At 51.5% G+C, this 15681-nt stretch overlaps 1 protein-coding gene across 8 annotated transcripts in view; it reads right to left on the bottom strand.

Annotated features, from left to right (window-relative positions):
- Positions 1–15681, bottom strand: part of CSGALNACT1 (chondroitin sulfate N-acetylgalactosaminyltransferase 1) — a 321341-nt gene that overhangs the window by 85807 nt on the left and 219853 nt on the right. For all 8 annotated transcript variants that reach the window (XM_057697970.1, XM_057697976.1, XM_057697975.1 and 5 more), the window contains one exon: positions 2711–3605. In XM_057697970.1, coding sequence (XP_057553953.1) covers positions 2711–3320 — 610 coding nt within the window. In that variant the 5' untranslated portion in view covers positions 3321–3605. The remainder of the gene's footprint in view (positions 1–2710; positions 3606–15681) is intronic.

The raw sequence follows: 15681 nt of genomic DNA, 5'->3' as shown, positions 1-15681 counted from the left end.
GACAGTTACTCCTTAGGCTGATGGTAACTCTGCCTTCCTGCGGCTCCCTGACTAGCGGAGTCTCTCATGACGCCCCAGTTCCTGGGGATATAAAAGATCCCCTCCAGGATCTTCCGTGGTAGGAATGAAAAAGTGTGAGTGACGCTGTGTGAACGATGGTCCAATATGTATATGCATATTTAAAGTGTTTGTGTCTATTTACTCATCATATGAAAACAGCCGACTAGACTTTCCCCAGATGTGGAAGGCGTGTGTGTGGACTGATCTGCCTTCACACACAGGCTGTGTTAAGCCACACAGGGCAGCGTGACAAGAGGGTCTGCGACAGAAAGTCAGCCGTACCGCAGAGCACATCGCCTCAGGGACAAGAGGCCCGAGTCACTGTTGACTGAGAACCGCAGGCCTTACAGTTTAGTTTCCTGTACACAGAAAAGCAGACGGGGATTTCAAATATGAACGCAGATTAAAAATCACAAGGGTAGGACTTCCCTGGTGGCGCAGTGGTTAAGAATCTGCCTGCCAATGCAGGGCACTCGGGTTCAAGCCCTGGTCCGGGAAGATCCCACATGCTACAGAGCAACTAAGCCCGTGCGCCCCAACTACTGAGCCCATGTGATGCAATACTGAAGCCCGCACGTCTAGAGCCCGTGCTCCACAACAAGAGAAGCCACCGCAATGAGGAGCCCACACACCACAACGAAGAGTAGCCCCCGCTCGCCACAACTAGAGAAAGCCCATGTGCAGCAACAAAGACCCAACGCAGCCAAAAATGAACAAATAAAATGTTAAAAAAAAATCACAAGGGTGAACATGCCCACGTGCGAGCACTGATTTGTAATGAAGCTCTTCTGAAAGTGCTCTGTGTGAGGTCAGCTCCGGCAGCAGACTCCAGGGCGAGGGGCGACCAGGGTTTCCTTGTTAAGGAGGTTTCGTGACTTTCCCTGGGGGTCAGCTAGGCAAGTAACAGTTGTGGAAACGCTTCACGAACTCTACAGCGCTATAAAGTGGGATGCTATATCCTCATGACATTTTCAACGCTTACCGAGTGCTTACCTTGTGTTTACACTTGCTAGCTGCCCAGCGCGCTAGGCGTTTTTAATAACTCATGTAAATGAGTAAAATCCTGACACCTGTGGGCGAAAAATTGCCACTTGCCACCTGCCCCTACAACAACGAAGTCACTGGCCACGGCAGCTGCTGGCCTTCAGCACCCCCTGAAAGGAATTCGGGGTGGAGGCCAGGAACCTCTGTGCTCCGGGAAAGCTGGCAGAACAGGCCTTCCGATAGTCAGATATTTTCAGGAGAAGATTTTAAAAGCCTAATGCTTGCATCTCCTCGTATCTAGAGAAGCACTAAAGCCATGAACGGTGACACCGGCTCCTCGTGACTGGCAGCAACCTTCTGCCAAAGTGTGTGCTTGACTGGACATACCCCCTTCACCTGAATCATATATAACACTGACCCCGCCCCCCTTTGGAGCAGGTCCTCTGAGCTTTCCGATGGGCTGTCTCCCAGGCTATCGTCCCCATTTTGCTCCAAATAAAACGTAACTCACAACTCTCATGTTGTGCATTCTTTTCAGTCAACACACAAAAAGCTTGATCTTAGAAAAGATTTCTTTACCTGGCTCTCAGTATACGAAAAATGATACAATCCCAAAATTGCATTAATTTATGGTTCACACATAAAGGGGAAAAAAAAATCACAAGACAGGAAGCGTCCAAAGAGAACAGGCACAAACAGCAGCCGCAGGGTTTCTGATACAAGTAAAGAGGGTCTGTCCTGCCCGTTGGCGGATGAGATGGTTACAGAACCCGAGCAGGGAGCGGAGTCAGGCGGACGAGCCACGCGTCCGGGAGGCAGGTCCCACCTGGAAACAGGGGGAAGGGCTGCCGTGAAGGCAGGTCCCCCCAAATCATGAACTGATTTTTGAACCACTAACAATGGAAAAATTGGTAAAAAAGAGTCTTCCAAGAAACTTCCAAGAGGAGGCTGCTTGCTTCTAAAATTGACACAAACACAAATTAATACTAGGCTGTTCTGGGCCCATGAAGGAAGGTGGGCCACTCACCCTCCTAGTTTCCAGGTGCTCTGACCACCTGCACAATGTGAACTGATGGTCAAGGACAGGGACCCTGGAATCGGACTTCTGGGTCCAAATCCCAGCTCTGTCACTTGCTCCCAGAGCCACCTTAGGTGATTTACTTAATTAATCTGAGCCCGCATTCCCTCACCTCCCAAAAGGGTCACTGCAAGTGTGGAGTTCCCAGAACAGAGCTGGGCCGACATGACTGCTACACCTACACGTTCACTGCTGCCCTCCTGTCCAGGACCTGACGACAGGGCCTGGTCCCTAGAAGTGCCTGCAAGAAGGCATAACACGAAAACTGCCTATCACGCTCTATTTGGGTTTCAATACTTCATGTTTATGTTTTGTTTTCTTTCTTTTTTATTGAAAGCAAAAGTTCTACCTTCTTCTGCCAAGAAACAATGAACCTGTTCACTCAACGCCTACGGTTTCCGTGAGGACGTAAGTGGAAACAGATGTTTCTGAAAATAACAAAGCCACGCTCTGCTTTCAGGGTCGCGCTCACGGAGCTGTCTGCGCGCCATCCCCGAAGCCGAGGTCAGCCTCCGCGGCCGGGTCCTCCCCGGGCCCAGACCCGCCGCCCCTCCGACCGCTCTCCACCCCCCTCACGAGCGGGCCAACCTTCGATGAAGTCCGAGGCCGTGTAAGGACGCTGGTCGGGGCTGCTCTCAGCCGGGCTGTTCAGGGCCTCCACCGCCGCCTGGACGGCCTCCACCAGCTCGTCCCGCTTGTCCCTGCGCACGGGCTTCTCCTCGGGGTGGCGGGTCAGGCCCGTCTCCAGCTGGTACACCTTGTGCAGGGTGAAGCTGTCGAAGGGCACCGCCGCGTACTCGCTGGCCTGCTTGACGCCGGCGTGCACCTCCGCCCTGTCCACCTGGGAGCGCAGGAAGGCCAGCAGGTCGGCCTGGGCCCTCCCGGGGGGGCCCGCGGGGTCCCCGGCCAGGTGCTGCGCGGTCCTGAGCTGCTCGCTCCTCTCTTGCAGCTCCTCCTGGAGCTGCGCGATCTGCCTCTTGAGGCTGCCGATGTAGTCTCGGTGATGTTCCTCCCACTCCTGCATCGCCGCCTGGTACCCGTCCTTCCCCGTGGGGCCGTTGGCCCTGGGCAGCCCCAGCTGCTCCTCGTCGCCTCTCGGGGTGCAGGCCAGCATGTAGAGGACGGAGACGGCGCAGCAGAGGAGCACAAGCAAGACCACCACCCGGGAGACCCACGCGAGCAGCCCCCGGCGCACCATCCTCGCTCAGGAGTCAGCCATGCGTGCGGCAGCCGCCGCCTTCGTCCCAGGCGCCCGGCCCGCGAGGGGCGCCCCTGGACTAGTCCACAGGGAGCACGCGTCTGGGGGCCCCCGAGCCGCTCTCATCCATTTCCTTCTACACCACGTCTTGCTCCTGGGAGCCCACCACCTCGAGCAGCAGTTTCCTGTCCTCCGAAGGATGGACTTCCGGGCAGAGGCAACGGCAAGTCTGGGGAACCGTCCAAGTCGTCAGGCTCCTTCCCATCATAGCCTTCCAGAGGGGACCTGGGGAGACACCAAACGACAGTAGCACTCAGGACAATAACCCCTCGTGTTCACCACGGCGGTCAATCATCAATATTCAGTGGGGTTTATGGAAAATGCTTACAACAGGTGATTAAATGTTGTTCAGTGTTTCTAAATCAGAATGCAAATATGCATCTGTAGAGTTGTGTACACAAAGAACAAAGGATGCAGAAAAGAGACTGAAAGAAACGATGGCAATGTGAAGTCTCTCGGGGTGGACGGATTAACGGGGATTTTTCTGCTTCTCTGCATTTTTCTCTACCTTGTAAATGGTCCACAGTGGCACAATATTATTTTCATGGTTAAAAGGGGAAAAGTAAAACTTGAATGACAATGAAATTGCAGATAGGGCCTGCCGGGCACTGGTGGACTGGATGCAAATAGCGAGCATCCCGGCTCCTCGTGGCACCCACCCAGGGCAGGGCTGCACACAGTGTGGTCCTCAGGCAGTCTGATGAGCAGGTGAGGAAGCACCTGGAGGCCCAAATATGTAAAAGCTAAGTGTGGATGATAAGATTCAGAATGCACCCGGACAGTCCTTCCAGGACAGGGGATGCTGAGTTTAGCACAGAAAGGGACGGGGCTGGGAGAAGGAGACCAGAAACACTGCTTTGTCAGGACTCAAACCCAGGAAGCCTCTGCCCAGTCTCTGGAGGGGTGGGAGGCGAGAATTCCCTGTCCCGGCAGCTCATCAGGAACCCCCAGCCAGACCACAGGGCCTTTCCTCTCGCTCTGCATCTCAACTCCACCCGCCCCAACAAATGAGGAGCCACCCGGCTCTGACCCACAGTCCCCTTCCCCCGGGCATCCCTCCTCCCTCCTCCACCCATCACGACACCCCCAGCACTCCTTCCCTGGTTCCTCCCTTCTTTAATCCCCTTTCCTCAGCTCCCCTGCCCAACTTGAGCCAGAAAAAAAGAATAATAAATGGATCAAATAAGATTTCTTGTTTAGGGAGATTTTAATAAAATTTTCCTAGATGCATCTTTTTGCATCACTTCTCTTAAACAAGCTCCCTGAGGGTACTGTGTCCTAGCCATTTTACAAAAATTCAATGTCTAAAAAAATTCCCATGACAACTAAATTACTTTTTTTTTTTTTTAATATTTTTTACTTGGCGTTGTTTTGTTTTTGGTCGCAACACGTGGCTTTGGAATCTTAGTTCCCCTACCAGGGATTGAACCTGGGCCTTGGCAGTGACAGCACGGAGTCCTAACCACTGGACTGCCAGGGAAGTCTCTAAATTACTTTTTCTTTTTTTTTTAAGAACTCTTATTGAGATACAATTGACATATAATAAACTGCATATATTTAAAGTGTACAATTTGATTTTTTTTATTAGAAATGTATATATGGCAATCCCACTCTCCCAATTCATTCCCCCATATTATTTTTAACATAGTCTTCACCAGACCTAAAAATCCAGATTCTCGCCTCATTTACCGGTGGTCTGTCCCATTTACTGACTGGAAGGACCCCTGGGAGAAGCGAGAGATGATTTTCTGGCATCCTCCCCACGCTGAAAATACCTATGCGGAAAATAATGTACTCACTGACCATCTAAGTAGTCACCCGCCATGTCCTATGGCCACACGTGAGAGTTCCTCTCCTATTTCCCTGGTGATATGCCTCTTAAAGATATCACTATGTTATCAAAATAGTTTATTTCCCAATTTTCCTTTAAAATTCAACACATAACATTCTCTCTAATATTTCCCTTGGCCTCCTGAGGATTCTCTCTCCAATAATTTAACACAATACACAGTTATCAGTGCTGAGATTAAAGTGCACATTTAGCCCTGGAAGCCTTTTCTGTCTGATGAAAATCTCGGGCTTTGTATAATTACTATAATTCTGTGATTAAAAACATCTCAGCTTTGGTATTCAGGCACCTTGCTGTTTTTAATGAAATCTCTCAGATGAACTCATTATATCCAAGTATTAAATTACCAGTGAAGACATGTTATTGCATTATTCGGCTACTTTAAAGACTTTTACTTTAAATAGACTGTCATTAAAGACAAAATAAGCAAATCAAAAAACAAAAATGGAACATTCAACAGCATTTATTATACTGTGGAAACTAAGTATGCAATCTCTAACATATTTTTAATGGAATAATTGCTACTTTTGCATAATAAACTGAAGTCATGTTGGTTAACTGAAACGGTGTATTAAAGCACTGGCTAAAGAAATTTAAAACTGTACAATAATTATTTTGTTGTATTCCATAAGTCTCTTGAAAGTCTGGTCCGGCTTTTGAAATTCACTAGTATAAATTTCAAAGTGATTTGGTATTCCATTCTTCAGGATGTAAAAGAAGGAAAAAACAGATCTAGGAAGGAATGACTTTTCAGAAGAAATAAAAGCCATAAAAGTTACTGCCAAAGGAGCAGTGATAGATTTCTTCTTTTCAATGTTGAGAGCATATAATGTATGTCAGAAACAAAATTCTGCATCTTTTAACACAGTGTTTTTTGGACCTTTCTAGCGATCTAACCCGTTACCCAAACAGTAACACCCAGCCACGCATTTGTCTGCTGGAGTCAGGAGGCTCCCCTCCTTCGCTCTCTCACTTCTATGAAGACATCGGGTTCTTCCCCTGCAGCAGAGATGTTACCTTCCCAGCTCCACCCACACAGGTAATACCTCCCTTAGCGAGATGCAACCCAGACCAAACGTACAGCCAAACCACAAGGTACAACCTCTTCCGCTCTCTGCAGAGGTGCCGGGAGAATTAAAGAGTTAACATTTATACTGTTTACAGCTGCAGATGGAAAGCACCATGCAATTACCAAGCACTATTACAAGCTAGCCACACAGTGAAAACACAGCTGTACGATCCCAGCAGCACTGTGCTACTATTTTAAAAACTTAAAAAAGGCACCCAGATTTCAGAGTCTTTGGGGTGGTTAAAGAGAGAGATGAAGCCCTGTCAGTGACCAACGTTAGGATGAGTGGGAGATGGGAGGTGCATGTTTCTATTTTCTAACGACAGAAAAATCCCTTGTGCTCATCAGGTGTCCATCATTCCCAAGTGCTTTCCCCAGTGCTTTCCGGCCCCTGGCCAAATCCCCAAGAATGTTCTGTGATGCACCCTGTCCAAAACACTGAACTTACTGATTAGACTGAAAGGACATCTGAGCACAGTGGCTTTGCTGCTGTTCTTACAACCCCTGGGCAACAAAACGGCAAACAGAGGTTCCTCCATCGTCCGCTGCAGGGCAGGGCTCGCAGACCAGCCGGGCTGAGCCCACCTAATGCAAGGTTACTCCCCAAACTCTCAGGCTGAACAAGGGCTCTCAGAACAGACAGAATAACCCTAAGAGCTGTGCCCTGGGGTATATAGGTAAGGGGCTACTTAAGGAATTTCTTTCTAAACACTTAAAGCAGAGAGTCTGAAAGACACACGGGGCCTCGGCCAAGGGGTCCAGCAACGGGTGGGTTTCCCAGACTCCAGGTCCGACAGCCCTGACATCCTGCCCAGCCCATCAACCATCCTGGGTAGCCCCGCATCTCCAAACAACACGGCAACAGCCCAACTGTGGGCCAGAGTCACAGTCTGTTCCACCCAGGACTGGGGCATTATTCATCCTTGCTGCTCCTGAGCATCTACTGTGGGACGTGAGAGCAGATGAAAAGTGAACCAAGCACAAATTTCATCAGCAAGTTCACGAGCTGGTAGAGGAATTAAGCCCTTTGCAAATAACTATAACATGAGCCCCCAACCGGCGAACGCCATTAAAACAAATATAAAGGGTTAATGCTACGTTCCCACCTACCAGATGTATGGGGGGGGGCGGCGTTCGAGAAGGAAAGTATAAATAAATAAATAAATTTCAAAATGACAAAAAGCTTCAGATAAATGTTAGGAATCAACAACACTCGTTAAAATAAGATCGGCAAGCAGCTACAGGTACTGTTTATCATTTCATCCTAGGGTGGAAACTCTTCGAGAGTGAAGACAGGTCTAAGTTTGGTCCAGGGTCTAACACTCACCACATGGGGACAGTGGAGATTAGAATTCCCACAGCTAGGACAGAGGCGCTATTAGGACGAGTGTCTGCATTCCACTCTGCAGACCCCAGTGCGCGTCCTGGTCACGAGGGCTGTGTACTGTGACAGAGAGCCTGTCAACAGGCATCTGCTAATGTCCACGAGAAGCTCATAAATCACCAGGACTGCCGGACAAGCCTGGCTGGGAGGGGCTGTCGGGGCGGCGGGCAGAAAGGATGGGGCTTCGTGGTGAGACCCGGCCGGGCGGCGCTCCACTCCACAATGACAGGCCGTGTGAGTGATACCGGAGACCGTTCAGGGAGTGGCCATGAACTCCACGGGACATCCCCACCCTGTGCACACACACGGCCAACAGGGATGGTGGGGAAGAAAACCAGCAGTGTGTCCTGAGCTGGGAAGGGGCGACCAGGGCCCCAAGGCCACCGTGCGTGCCGGCTCCTCTCGGGCACAATCAGCTCTTTGACGGCAGGACCACAGCTAAGCTGCAGTGGCAGGGTCAGCTGGACTAACAGGACATAAATCGAGGTCCTTCCTATCTCTTGGGTCAACATGCCATCCTGCGTGTGTGCAGAGAAGCCAACCTGCAAAAGATTCTTATTCAGAGATTGTGAACGCTCTCAGAAATGTATATGAAGCCACTCAGTAACCTTCACGCTGCATTTAGAACTCCCTCCACCTCCCTTTAGCTGCGGTGAGCACCGGGCAGCTCCCAGGACAGCCTCCACGTCCTGCTTCCCCATCATGGGCGTCTGCCTCCGCATCAGCCTGGGGCAGGTGTGAGGGACTAACGCCACACGCGGGAGTAGGGGGGACGTCTGCAGAATTCAGCAGAAGACAGCCCAAAGCCACTCAGGGAGCTGAAGACCCCCCAGCTCCGAGCCCCTACTCCCTGCCTCCTGTTGTTCTTTCCATCTGGTCTCTTAAGAGACAAGCGTCTACAAGCAACTCCTGCAGCAGCGTTACAGGGTCCACAGTAACCCGCCCCTTGTGCACACTTGCTACTTTAGGGCTGAGACGTTGCAGAGAAGTTAAAACGGCCTGAAGGTGAGGATAATCTCCCCAAACCACACCCCCAGAGCTCCAGCGCCGGGCTTCTCGGGCGTCATGGATCTTTCCGGAACACAGGCGTCTCTTTTTCGCTGGGGCTTGAGTCAGTATCCATCACGTGCCGCGTGCTTTATCCTCAGGGTGCTTCTGATGGTAACTGAGAAGCGGAGGGAAGACCCTGTCGCTGTCCACACAGGACCAGGGGTGGGCCAGCGGGAGCTTCCAAAGGACATCACAGCATCAGCGTGGCCAAGAAGAGTCCTCGGGGACCTCGTTCACCCTGACACCAGGCTGCCCGGCCCGAGGCCCTGCCCGGACACAGAACCGGGCTCCGGGGGCCACACTCCTCCTCCGCCCTCAGCGCTTGGATCAGGGTCTCCACACTGACCGACATAAGTAGCAGGATCCAGGCAGGAAATAACCAGTGCACAAGTACCACATGTGATGTGCTCACTGGTAAGTTACGTACCGGTTTTAGAGCACTGCTGTAGTCACAAAACAATACCCCTAAAATAGGGAATCATAAAAAGTTGCTTCTAATGTCTTCTCACCCTGATGGACCGTCCGGGGACCCTGGGGACCCACTTCCGGCTCCAATGTAACTGCCCTTTGCATCGCGTTTCATCCTAGTGACCCCAGGATGAAGCTGCAGCCCTACGCACCCCAGGGCCCCAGCACAGGCTCCTGCTGCTCAAGGTGACCGTCCTGCCTCTGGACCCCGGCTCCATCCCAGAGTCCCCAACACCTGCTGTCCAAACACTGCCTGGCCCCTGCTAGGAACATGCCTCCCTTCCGTCCAACCCGGAGGACTTGGACGTGGCCTTCGAGACACCCTGAGAGTTCGCTCTGAGGTCCTCCCTGTAGCCAGATCCGGGAGCTGGTTCCCCACGGCCCAGAGGGACCAAAATCCCCTCGTTGGGAGGTGCCCCTCCATCCCCTCATGTCTAAACTGTTCTGAAAGAATCGTTCTGATTCCTTTTTCCCTGTTTGGAAGCAAAAAAAAAAAAAAAATTAGGGAAATGTGGCTAAAAGAACTTGGGGTCTGCTAATCAGAAAATGAAAGCACAGAGGTTAATCACAGCTCTGAAAACCAAAAAGCCAGGAAACAGGTCCAAGCCCTTTCTGCTAGTTTCTTTTGATGTGGGATTCTAATTTGCTGATGAACCTTTGTAGAGAAGAATTGAAAGAGAGGGTCTTCCTGAACACGCATAGATTTTTCTACTTCCTCGCCCCTTGCCACCTCCAACCTCCTCTCAGGAAGCACCTAAGGAGGTCAATCGGCACAGGTGGCGGCCGTGGGGCCTGGGGAGTGAAGAGAGAGAAGGGCTCCGGCACATGAAGGCGGGACTCACGCCACTTGGACTAAGCCGCATAGAGAACCCTTTCCCGGCAGGAAGATGCCCCAAGCAGACGTGAAGGGCTGAGTCAGCTGCCCAAACCTGCTGAGAGACCTGTCTGGTCTCAGTCTCCCATGGCCCCGCTGGCTCTCCGAGGCTGGTGGGTCACCCTGCCCGCAAAGTGAGAGCCCCAGAAACCAGGCTCCCGGCACCTCCCAATGCTGACAATAACACCCACTCAGAGAGCGTCTGGTCCGAGCCAGACACCAGGCTAAGCGCTTTATACACATTATCTCATTTAATCCGCCAAACAATTCTATGAGCTGGGTCTTATTATCCCATTAAAGGTAAGGAAACTGAGGCTTAGAGCAGTGAGGTCACGCGCCCAGGTGCGCAGCTGGCAAGCGGCCAAGCCTGCTTCCAAACCCAGCTCAGTCTGATGCTACATCTGCCCGTACCCACTAGGCTATACTGTTCGCCACCCTCACTAATCCCGAACCGCTTGCTGAGACCCGTGCCTCACCCTGCACCCAACGTGTCCAATTCCTCCTGCTTCTGAGCGCACAGTGGATCTCGCCCGGCCCCTCCGATGTGGCATAAAGCAGTCTTTCTCTCTCTGTCATGTTCTGCCTCCCCATTTAGCCGTGGTTTGCATGTCCCCACCCCTTACCAGCTCTGCAAACTCACACCATCCCCGGAAATAATGCCGATTCCGGCCGTGCCTGGTGTGAGCCTTGCCCTGGCCCCTCGGCGGGGCCGGGACAGAATAGCCCTGCAACATCCAAGGGCTCCTGAGCAGATGCCGGGAGCTTCCATCCACATGTCAGGTTTAAGACGGCTCCATTAAAAAGCATCCTGGCAATGAACGGAGAGAAACAGGACATCTCTCAGTCAGTTACGGGAGATGCTGGCTGGCCTCACCACGAGTTCTCTCCTGCCAAACACCAGGTTCTCCCTTCCACCCTCCAGAGCCTGGTGAAGGAGCTGCCCGTGCAGTGGCCACACACCACGTGTCAGCTACTGTACTACCCTGCTCCCGTACAGGTAGAAGTCACCCTGATAGCTGACACCACTGGAGACTCAGGGCAGTGCACCCCTGGGGAGACCAGGTCCCGAGGTCACGCAGCTTCCAGGGAAAGGCACGCTGTTGACTCACAAGGAGAGGACTAATTAAAAGTGAGCGGTGGTCGTGCCAAGCCCTTCCAGCTGAGCGGCAAGCACGGGGGCCTCTCACAGAGGCCAGGTGGAGTCGCTGAGTGGTAAAGGTCAGCTCTGAGGGGAGGTCGGAGGTGTGAATCACTCTCCCTGTGCCGTGAAGGCTAAGGGAGGCTCAACTTCAGTTGCAGTGAGAGCAGCACAGAGAGGGAAATTGGAGTCCTCTGCTTCCTGAGAAGATGATCCGTGCATCTTATCAGCAGATCAGAGAAGGGAAGAGGATGAGAAATAAGCTTCACCAAATGCCTCTGCCATGTCCCAGCCAATGCCTTTAAAACACGTGTAGGCACAGAGCTCCCAGAGCAGGTGCAAGTCCAGGCAGAGGCCTGGTGGCCTTTCAGGCAGCCCCAGGGGCTCCACCGAGGACCTTCCAAGAACCCCCGGACCTCAAGCATCACCTGCAGTCTCACCTGAACCTCATGTGAGTGGCTGATCCCCATCTCGAGACCAGGCAACTGGGAAGTGGGGAGGCCTGAGATCCACACAGCCAGTGGCCTCCACATCCCAAACGCCCCCAAAGTCACTGACGCCAATCAGCCCGACACTCGAGAGCACAGACAGCTGCCACACGCCCAGAGCTGAACCTCACCAGCAAAGGGGAGGCAACGCCCACAGAAAGGGCCACAGGGAAAGGGCAGGAAAGCTGAGAACACGCGCAGCACGGAGAGCCCCACAGAGAGGATAAAACACGGGCCCTGCAGAGAAGTGCAACCAGACACCAGCCTCTGAAAGTGCAAGACGGCGGCGCCTGGACGTCACTCGGGTCTCAGGACAACACCCCTCCCGGCTGTAAGCAGCAAGCAGACCATGTGACCAGCGGACTGCCCACCTGGCCCACGGGCACAACTCAGCCAAGGTTGGACCCTCCAGGTCCCTGGTGAAAGACCAGTCGATACTATTTGGGAGAAATCTCAGGTCCTCCTAGGATATTTCTGAAACGCAATTTTCCAGCAGCTCAAAATGGCATGATTCGATACAGCAGTGTTCTAATTTTAGCTGCTGGCACTAGAGATATTCCTGGGGTTCAAAAAAAATTTTTAAACAACAATAAAATCTGCTTCCCTAAATGAAGCTTCAAGATCCCCTCTTCTGACTGATACCTAACAGTTCTCAGCTCAAAGCCCAGGGGCCATAAAGTGCTTCTTCCTGAGAGATAAACTGGAATGTTATCCTTTTGATTACACACGTGAGTCTGCAACACTTGCTAAAATGACTACAACTGCACGACCCTATCTCGAAGGAGCAAAACTGAGTCTCGCCCCAGCTGCAGAGACCCAGGGGCAGCAGGAATGGGTAGAAGATGAGCAGGGGCTCTGAGACCAACCGCCCCACCCCTGCCTGCCCCATGCCCACCTGGTCCCACCGAAGGGTGGCACACGGGACCCTCGTGACAAGCATTTTCTCCACAGTAACTGGAGCACAGACAATAACTCCTGAAATTCAGCAACGATGTTTTAATTAACATGAATTTTATCCACCTGGTCGCTGAAAATGTATTGAATGAGGCCATGTGGACTATGACAGGGACAGAGGAGGGGTCGCTTGAGGTCCCTGTCCTCACAAGGTGCCAGGCGGGGGGGAGGGGTGGAGGCACAGGTGGAAAACAGCTGGCTGCCAGGGGCACGTGATCAGTCATCATTGATGTCGCTGTGGTTCAGAGGAGAGGCGTTGCTGGAAGCATCAGAGAGGGTGCAGAGGAACCTTCCAGGTGGCAGAGCTGGGGACCCTCGGGAGAATCCCTCCATGACCACAGATATAAAACATGCAGACCTAGTTAAGGTTCTCCACTCCCGCTCCAATTCCACTGCTAAGGATGCCTAATTTTAAAAAGGGAAAAAGATAAAGAACTCTAAAAATTCAGCATTTTATTGACAGTGTCTAGTTTTCCCCAGATTCTTCTTTGCAGATTCTTTTCCATTATAGGTTATTACAGGATACTGAGTAAAGAGTTCCCTCGTGCTATACAGGAGGCCCTTGTTGTTTATTTTATATATAGTAGTGCATGTATGTTCATCCCAACCTCCTAGTTTATCCCTCCCCCTCCTAGACTGTGACTCTCTGAGTGTGTCTCTTGGTGCTCAAACCTCTTTCACATGTCCTTGGGCAAGGTGAAAACGCCACAGCCTGTCACAGTGCTTGTTTATTTATTTATTTAACATCAGCTCCTTCTAAGTAGAAAGAAGAGTTGATTTTTTTTTCCCCTTGAAACCAAGCTAATGGGTCTCAAGACTGACACGAAGGCAATTACCCTGTGGAGAAGCAGGTCTGAGGAGGGCCCCGCTTTTAATGAACGCTGCTTTATCTCTATTAAAAGCCTCTAATGAGATGAGATTTGTAAGGAGCTTCCTGAGTTACGGAGGCCGACCCTGCCGCTCACCTACGTTTACGTTTGGCTGACATAAGCAAAAACACAACGAAACGAAGGGTACCTCTGTCGAATATTCCACAGCCTCAGCCTCAGCATCCCATGAAAGATGCTGAAAAAGACAAAAGGAGGCCATCCCATCCCCACAGGGCAAAGCACACACTGACCACGCCTTCAGGCCTCAGCACCGCATATAATTCACTGTTTCCTCGGGTCTTTATCTACTGCAACTCAGAAAGGCAAGCCCCCCTCTTCAGCACAGAAACTTCCTGCTCTTTATCCCATTTATTTGCCAGGTCAAGGTCTCCCTCCAGAGCATACAATCCCAGCTGCAAACCTGATGAAAAAGTCACATCAATTTTCTTTGAACAAATGTGAAAAGGCTTTGCAGAGTACAAACTAAAACACTCACGATGGGTGGGACTGTTACTGCTTTTATCTTCATTATGACTGGCACTAAGAACCTGCAGAAATTTCAAAGGCATAATGCTGGAGGAAACCAAATTAGGAGGTGATAATCAGGAAAATAAATTCTTGTTTACACAGGAAGCTCAAGGCCAAGTCTGTCCTCAGATCATGGCCCCGCCTCTCCCTCCCAGCTCCTCTCTCCTCCAGCCGCACCCCCACACCCCCCCCCCATCCCTCACCTGGCACCAGGTGTGTTCAGAGAGGCCTCCCCTCCCCTGGAGACAGAGACGGGCAGCTGGAGAGACTGCTCCGTGTGTGGTCTGACCCAAAAGGATGAGTGGAGACTCCCAGTGGCCTCGCTCTCGGAAAACTGTAGTCAATGACCCTGGGGAAAAGCTGCCACCTGGGAGTGGTGGCCCGGGGCACGTGGCTGAGTCACAGCACGTCCGGAGCCTCAGGCCCACAACCTGAGTGCCTTATCAGACCCCAACGGGTGAGGCCGGGGCAGCTCCTCTCTGCTGCCTGCGGAGGGATTGCTGACGGGTCCCATACAGCTGCTCCCTGTCGATCTCGCCCCCCAGCCCCTGCCCGATTAGGAAGCTAGAGCCCGGTTCCACCCAGAGGCTTGCACTCCCTTAACTAGGAGGGTAGGACAGCCATTATTTCAGGGCCCTTAACTTTGAGCTTATAGATACATTTGAGATTTACAGATGAAAATTATAGATCAAATGAAAAATGCTTATTTGACTGATAAAGTTTATCTGACAAACTCTTAGAAGTCATAACCCAATGGCAGTCAATCAGAAATGAAAACAAAGCATCCCTGAAAATATCCTGTAATTTAATGGGGGAAAACTGTGTACTTTACGAACTTCAATCTAGATATTACTTTTCTGAATTATATCCTGCGTTAAGTAAAATACACCCAGATAAAAAACATTTGGCTTACTCTTTTCAGTACTAAAATCACCAAAGCCCTGGTCATTCCAGGACTGGATAAAATGCTAACTGAGCCTTCAGACAACCAGCAGTTGAACAAGCATGGACTCAATACAAAGACTTCAGTGGCAAGTCTAGTTCAAGGTCTCCGCTACCTATATCACAGACCTGTGTCTACATGTCTGCATTGAGATATACATGTAAGTGCAGGTAGATAAGTACAAAAAATCTCAAAACGTTAAGATGAATAAGCTAGAGTTCCTGCAGGAGGTAGACACAAGAACAGAGAAATCTCGAGCTCACTGCTGGAGGAGCAAAGGTAAAAATGACAGAGAGGGGCGTCCAATCCAGCCTAGAGAGTAGAGAAAAGGCTTTCTGCAGGAGGTGACACTGGGCTAGGTCTCGAAAGAGGGGCTTAGCAAGGCAGAGAGGATGAAAGAGCATGCCTGGCAGAAATAACCCCATGGCAGGGCTTGGGGGCAGGAAGCACACAGGGCCGTGCAGACCAGAGGGGTGGCTGGAGCGGGAGCTGTGGGATCAGGTTGTGCAGAACAGCGAGTTGAGGGGGGAGGTTATGAATTTGGCCTTGGAGGTGTTAAATGCCTCGGAAACGTCCAGGTGGAGATGGAGCATAAGGGGAAGTCTAGCACGCAGACGGTACGGCGTCGAGGCCATCCGCGTGGAGACAGCACTCAAACCCTGAGGCTGAAGGGGTAATGTGGGGAGA

Source organism: Hippopotamus amphibius, chromosome 10 (genome assembly GCF_030028045.1).
Source record: "Hippopotamus amphibius kiboko isolate mHipAmp2 chromosome 10, mHipAmp2.hap2, whole genome shotgun sequence".
Taxonomy (NCBI): Eukaryota; Metazoa; Chordata; class Mammalia; order Artiodactyla; family Hippopotamidae; genus Hippopotamus; species Hippopotamus amphibius.
This window is presented reverse-complemented; position numbering and strand designations above follow the sequence as displayed.